General features: G+C 44.5%; 1 protein-coding gene across 2 annotated transcripts in view; it reads right to left on the bottom strand.

Annotated features, from left to right (window-relative positions):
- Usp10 (ubiquitin specific protease 10) overlaps positions 1-2,842 on the bottom strand; it is a 21,305-nt gene extending 18,463 nt beyond the window's left edge. Inside the window, exon 1 of one of the 2 annotated variants that reach the window (XM_027378190.2) lies at positions 2,688-2,842. In XM_027378190.2, the coding sequence (XP_027233991.1) occupies positions 2,688-2,726 (39 nt within the window). In that variant the 5' untranslated portion in view covers positions 2,727-2,842. Of the gene's footprint in view, positions 1-2,039; positions 2,193-2,687 lie in introns of those variants that run through there. The other variant, XM_070132394.1, reaches the window with a different exon arrangement.
- Between the last annotated feature and the right edge of the window lie 4,658 nt (positions 2,843-7,500).

The following is a 7,500-nucleotide window of genomic DNA, read 5'->3' as shown; positions in this document are numbered from 1 at the left end:
CTATAATTAAAGGAATAATTTGCATTACTTACTTCTATGCAAATACTTTATATGCACTGATAATCTTACTACAGTGTTGATCATGCCTCTCATTTACATACTAAAAAGCTTTATTACACTGAGAACACTAAAACATTCAAGCCTGACTATCATCACTCAGTAAATAAAAATCTGCACTATGGAGAAATCATCTTCCCAGGCTGCATAGCTGTAACTGCTATTAACACTAAGGTAAACACACTAGAGTGTCATATATTTGAACATGTAAAACTACTAAGGCTGATTTGTTATGATAGAATACTTCTCTGTGTTATAATATACCCTGGATAGTTATATTCTTATGCACTATTGTTAAAAAAATATTGGTTGATACAATCAAAGCTGAAAATTCTGAGGAGTAATTTTTTATAATGCGAATGCACTCGCCCAAGACCATGTCCCAAAATTTATTCAACGATCTAGGTTGCCATAATTATGAGTGCCCTTCAGGCACTGCCTGAGGGAAGGGATGATCGGGGACTCCACCAACTAACACTACCCTAGGAAACGTCATCTTCACCTCTGTCTGTACGGCAAGATAGAGCCAAACTCCGGAGGACCCAGTGGATTTTAGGGTCAATCTTTATGGTATGGATGCACTAAGGCAGATCAAAATGGAGATATTCTGAAAGAGGACGAAGTTGCAGCCATTGGTACAAGAAATAATCTGCAGACACAAATGGTAATGCTAGATACTACAAATAAAGAAAAAAAATCACAAAGCACCACTCACAATCAGTGCTCTTGAATTTCATCTCTATCTTCCTATGCATACCAATTTAGACATTGTTTCCCAGGGGATGTTAAGTGACAGAACCCCTCATCAACCTTCCCCTTGGGTGCTAATTCACAGCAACATAAACTGTTGAATAACTTTCGTGATGTGGAAATGGAGACTTGGTCCCTGTGAGTGCCTCTGTGCTGTAAAGAATTACCAACTTATGTTCAAAGTGGCACTTTCCACAATATTTTCTCCTTATCTGTGGCATTATCATTCATGTCTGCAGATTTTTTCTTGTACCATGACTGCAACTCTTCCTCCTCTACAATGGCATCTTCAATTTGCTCAACCTTTGAGCATATATATCAGAAAGAGTAACCAGATGAAGTTAGTTTGGCATATTTAGAATGCACACCCAACTTTTCAAAGTATATCAACAACCAAACCACACTGTAGGGAATGGTTTGAGCGGGGAACATGTTCCCCGCTAAAAAAATATTCAGTCAAAATCTGTCTGCGCAAATGTAGCTCTCAGGTAACTTTCCACGCACGCTTAGTTATTTTATAAATCATCTTCCGCGCTTAAATTCTTTTGACCTTTCCGCGCATTTCTTCGGTCATCCGTCCACAGATTAGCTCTTCACAGATAAAAAATAGTTTCATATAATCAACCTTTTCGTTTGTTCGAATTTAAAATATAAAAGGAAAATATACAATTCTACTATGCCCGGGATCTCCTGCAAAGCACTACATGATTTCCATAAAGGCTAAGTTCGGTTAACAACTGAGTCCTAATAAACTATTGATAACCCATTACAATATTAACCCTATCTTCATGATGGGTATTCAAAAAGGAATTGTCAAATTTCCGCGCAAATATAGACAAATTAATGTATTCCGCGCATGCAAAAATGTAATATTCCCCGCACAAGGAAAATACTCTACAGTCTGGCAACCAAAATGAATAATCATTCACTCTGTCACCTTTTCAAACAAAAGGTTACGATAAGACAGTCCTTCCCTTTTACCAACATTTGACTATATCCAACCGAACATTGACCAGATTTTTTTAAAAGGAAAAAAATACAAGTGCAGGTAATCCCTTAGCAACAGCTGATAATTGACAACTCCAGTGCCTTGCTTCTTACGACTTCTCTGCACCCTTTCCCATTCCCCCGCATTAAGGGATGGGCTGCAGAACCACCCTCCCTCCAAGGGGAAAATGTTGCAAAATGGCAGCAAGTTCCCCTGCCCAAAATCATGTGATACAAGCCCTTACTTCGCCCCTCGGCCCCTGAGCCATGGCAGATGCGAGGCCTTGAGCTTGGCTAATCCTCCTTTCCCTCATCACGCGGCCACGTTGCAAATGAATCGATACTCAGGAGGCGCCACGTTCATCATCCCAGCGTTCGGAGGGCTCGAGGGCGGCGAGGCAGGAGGCAGGAGGGCGGCGAGGCCTGTTTACCTCGCGCGGCGCCCCCCTGGCAGCCCGGACGCGCCCTGCAGGGAGGCCGTGCACGTCGCCCCGGGGCCTGGCACTCCTCCCCTAGGATCCTTTCGGGAGACATGAGCCAGGGAGGTTCCGCAGCTGCCTTTTCCCCGGGCGGCGAGCGAGCATGAGGCGAGGAGGCCGCACTCATGGCCGCCGCCGCCGCCTCCCTCACAACCCGCTCGGAATTCCCTCATGACGCCCCTCCGCCTGCACGCCCCTGGGCCCAGCCTCGCCCCTCGCCGCCCTCGCCCTCGCATCCCGACGCCGAGGGAGGGGAGAGGAAGCGACACCCGGCGAGAGGGAGCGAGCGATCATCCCGACGAGATATCATGAGGTTCCTGCAGCCACCGCATGAACACGAGATGTTGGCCGAGACAGCCCTCTCGCCGCTGCCCCCGCCTCTCTCTCCTCACGGCGTCGCTCTTAGCCACTTACCTGCGATATCGAGGACATTTTCGGTGCACTTATTATCATATATTCACTAAGGAGACCATGTTTGACTCAGTCCGGGCGAGAACCGAGACATTCAACATGGAGGATGGCATGGACACTCGCCGACTCAAAGCTCCCTCGCGATTGGTCGAGCCGCGCGCCTCCATCACGGCTGCGGCTTCCCATTGGTCGGATTTGAGCCGCCCGCCAAACCTCGACCAATGGGCGATGGGCTTATATCGCCTCTTCATTGGGACCACGTGAAGGTTATTCTGAATCTTTCCCTTTTCTTGGGCTTTTCGCCTGATTTTCGACGTGGATCTTTCTCTGGGAATGGTGAATTTGCGAGGAATTTAAAAAGCGAGGCGGGTCTTGGCTGGAAAGTTCAGGGATTTGCAATAATAACATTATAATTCGGGTGTTCATCGGAGTTGGCCAAAGGTATCGAGTGCGTTGCAAAAGACCTTTATTCTCCTTTAGGGGATCGGATCTTATAATGAAAAAGCCTATCCACCAATAATATTTGTTTCGATTCCTACTCTGCTAAAATGATCTAGATGCACTTCAAACATACATGAACTGTCGACTTTGCACGTACTTTACTCGAAAGGGTACGGGAAAGTGCTATAAACAAATATGCAAAATAGCAAATGAAGAAGAGAATATTCTAGAAAGCTCAAAAGTACTCGATGCTATCCGTAATTTCCCCTGATTTTCCTTCGAAAAAACTTGTTTCCCCCAATGTAATTTTCCAAAGTAGAAATATATTCTTCTGGAGTTAAATACAGTTCATTTCCGATATCTTTTCCGGAAATCTGTACGAAATAATCCTGCTAATGATTAAAAAAATATCAACAGATCATTACGAAATCTCGTGAATATAACATACTTCAAAACAAATATTCATATTCAATAACATATTATCTAACCAGCTTTCGTGTGCCTCTTTACATACACAATTATGAAATCTAGCTAATAAATAACATACTGAACTTCCCAATCTAGAGTCAGAAATTTACACATCGCATAAAGTAGAAGCAAAGGGATATACTGCACGAGAGACATCAACTGTTGCTTGGCTGGGTTCACTGAGTCCAAGCAAATGACTCACTCCTCAGCGTGAGTCATTGTTTACATGATATATTGGGCATTTGTATTCATCTATACACATAAATACGTGTATGCAGGTTTGTATGCATGTACGTATATGTTTATATGTCTATCTATCTATATGAGTACATATATACATATATATATACATATACATAAATATGTATATATTTTTTTCGTCCTTGCCTTTCATCCTCTATCTCTATCCCTTCCCCCCCTCTCTCTCTCCCTCCTTCACTTTTCATTCCCTCCCTCTCCCCATCTCCCCCTTCCACCCTCTCTCTCTCTCTCTCACTCTTCTCTCCTCTCTCTCTCTCTCTCTCTCTCTCTCTCTCTCTCTCTCTCTCTCTCACTCTTCTCTCCTCTCTCTCTCTCTCTCACTCTTCTCTCCTCTCTCTCTCTCTCTCTCTCTCTCACTCTTCTCTCCTCTCTCTCTCTCTCTCTCTCTCTCTCTCTCTCTCTCTCTCTCTCTCTCTCTCTCTCCTTCACTTTTCATTCCCTCCCTCTCCACTTTCTCCCTCCCTCTCCCCTTCTCTCCCTTCCACCCTTTCTTTCACTCTCTCTCTCTCTCTCTCTCTCTCTCTCTCTCTCTCTCTCTCTCTCTCTCTCTCTCTCTCTCTCTCTCTCTCTCTCTCTCTCTTTCTCTCTCGCTCTCTCTCTCTCTCCCTTCTTCACTTTTTGTTTCCTCCCTCTCCACTTTCTCCCTCCCTCTCCCCTTCTCTCTCTTCCACCCTTTCTCTCTCTCTCTCTCTCTCTCTCTCTCTCTCTCTCTCTCTCTCTCTCTCTCTCTCTCTCTCTCTCTCTCTCTCTCTCTCCCTTCTTCACTTTTCATTCCCTCCCTCTCCACTTTCTCCCTCCCTCTCCCCTTCTCTCCCTTCCACCCTTTCTTTCACTCTCTCTCTCTCACTCTTTCTCTCTCTCTCTCTCTCTCTCTCTCTCTCTCTCTCTCTCTCTCTCTCTCTCTCTCTCTCTCTCTCTCTCTCTCTCTCTCTCTCTCTTCTTCACTTTTCATTCCCTCCCTCTCCACTTTCTCCCTCCCTCTCCCCTTCTCTCCCTTCCACCTTTCTCTCTCTCTCTCTCTCTCTCTCTCTCTCTCTCTCTCTCTCTCTCTCTCTCTCTCTCTCTCTCTTTCTCTCTCTCTCTCTCTCTCTCTCTCTCTCTCTCTCTCTCTCTCTCTCTCTCTCCCTCTCCCTCTCCCTCTCTCTCTCTCTCTCTCTCTCTCTCTCTCTCTCTCTCTCTCTCTCCCTCTCTCATTCTCTGTAGTAGGTGGCTGAGGCGGGAAGGTACTGGTGGGTTCTCTTGAAGATGGGATGGAGTTAAAGTTGTCGAAGGTTTACATTTTAAGTTGTCGAAGGTTTACATTTTAAGTTGTCGAAGGTTTACATTTTAAGTTGTCGAAGGTTTACATTTTAAGTTGTCGAAGGTTTACAACATTTTTGGTACAGAAGGGCAAGGCAAAGACGTCCAAGGAAGAGCGCGTCCTGCCAAGCCTTCGAGGGCGAGAGAGGTCTGTCGCGATAGCAGAGGAATTGCCATGAACAAAGGATTTAAACAATTCACAGTGGGAAACATGAAAGAATTAGAATGAACAGAAATTTAGAAATATCGGGTTGTGTGATCAGGGGCGGTAGAAAACTTTTTTTGGGGGGGTGTCGGGAGCAAGGTTGCCGAGTAACATTTTTAAAAATTAAATCCACACTTCATACTTTTTAATATCTTGTTTCGAAAAGGACCACATTGAAATGAAAATGAAAACTTCGATAGTTACAAACCATGACCATTGATTTCTTAAATTATGCCGACCACCAAGTTTGCCTTTGGGGGGTGTCGGATTCCCCCCCCCCCCCCCCCCGAGGCATATCATCTGTATATGATCGTTTCGTGGAGAGGAACAAGGGATACTTTATGGTTCACATAAACTAGATATGTTTTTACAACCCAAAACATTGTTGTTAGGGGACAGACTGGCTGACCATTCATGACACATAGAACATTTGAATATCAGGGATAAAAGTGGTTACTTTCAATAGTAATTCATAATATGCATTTTCTAAGGAACATTTTAAGTATGAGCAGGGCAGTATTCAAGTGTTGGGCGTACAGTGTATTATAAGCTACTGATGCCAGGTGTACAGCTGTGTAGGTTCCTCCTAAAAACAGTGACCTGTTAGCTTTGTTAGTGATAAAATCAATGTGTGTATTAAAGGTAAGATTGTAAGGTGAACGCATTTGTAAGATCCTGTAGGTGTCAGTTGTTGGTTGTGTAGAGAGTAAGTGTAATGTATTGGTGTATGTGATCTGGTGAAGCGGAAAATTTTGCATTTACCAGGTCTGAAGGATATTTACCACGACCTTTCCCTCTGTTCTAGGGTGTCTATGTCATGTTGGAGGAGTCTGCAGTCGTCTTCAGTCTTAATTGGTCGAAACAAAAGACTGTCGGTAGTAAAAGGTCTAGTGGAAGAATTAGGTGTCGAAAGTGGAAGGTCGTCAATGTACAGAAGGAAGAGAAGGGGGCCAAGAACGGTGCTTTGAGGGTCATCAGAAGAGTCAAATACAGTCAGAAGATGCACAGTCTAGTAGGACACGTTGGGTCCTACACGTCAAAAAAGCGGTTTCTAGTGATGAATTGGTCCTGTGATCCCGCGATATCGTAATTTATGTGCGAGTCTTCTGTGAGGAACTCTGTCAACGGCTTTGGCAAAGTCGAGCAGTATGGCACAACTTTTTTTTTGTGTCGCGTCTGTCAAGTTGTAGGGCAATGACGTGATAAGTGGTGATTGAGTCTCACATGATCGCTTAGGCCGAAAGCCGTGTTGTGAGTCTGTGAGAATGTTGTGGGTGTCAATGTGATTCATAATGTGTTCAAAAATTTTGCAAACGATCGATTTGAGGGAGATGGGGCGATAGTTAGTCAGGTTGTCCGGACTCTTGTCTTGAATAGGGAGGTGATGTTTGCACAAAGCCAATCTACAGGTAGGATGCTTGAGGTGACTGATTGAGTGAAGATGGATTGAAGGATGGGAGCAAGGACAGGGGGCACAGGACTTGAGGATCAAGGCAGGGATTTGGTCTGGTCCAGTGGCTTTATTGGTGTTTAGTGTGGTCAGTAGTTCCAGTATGCCGTTAGTCGTGATGTCAAGCGGAGATATTGGGGGGTAAGGGCTACCTGATATATTGGGTATACTGTCTTCGTGTGTGAAAGCACTGGCCCCCGCAATGCAAGGTCACAGTACCAGCACCAACAGGAGCAACAGACCCATCAACTCAAGCACCAGTACCAGCTTCAGCAACCAGCTGCAGCTCCAACCCGAGCACCATCTGCTGCACCAGCTTCTGCACCAGCATCGGCACCAGCTCCAGCACCAGCCGCAGTTCAGCCCTCACTGTAGCAGGACAAGTAAGAGACCAACGGAGAAATGAAGGATCTGCTACAAATACTGCTTTGGCAGATGAATCAGATGATGTTTATGATGCAACAACAAATGGCTCAGCAATCTCAGTTCCAGGAGAGGTTGTTCGCGCTCTTCCTCGATCAACAACAGCGCCAACCTGCAGTGGGCCTTGGGAATGGTCAAGTAATCAATGTCTCCAAATAATTTTAGAATAGACTCTGGTCATGTCTTTTGACTTGATTAGTGATATAATATATATATATATATATATATATATTTTTTTTTTTTTTTTTTTTTTTTTTTTTTTTACCTTC

The sequence above is a fragment of the Penaeus vannamei genome, chromosome 17 (genome assembly GCF_042767895.1).
Source record: "Penaeus vannamei isolate JL-2024 chromosome 17, ASM4276789v1, whole genome shotgun sequence".
In the NCBI taxonomy this organism is placed as follows: domain Eukaryota; kingdom Metazoa; phylum Arthropoda; class Malacostraca; order Decapoda; family Penaeidae; genus Penaeus; species Penaeus vannamei.
The sequence above is the reverse complement of the archived record's forward strand: the minus strand, read 5'-3'. Positions and strand labels throughout refer to the sequence as shown.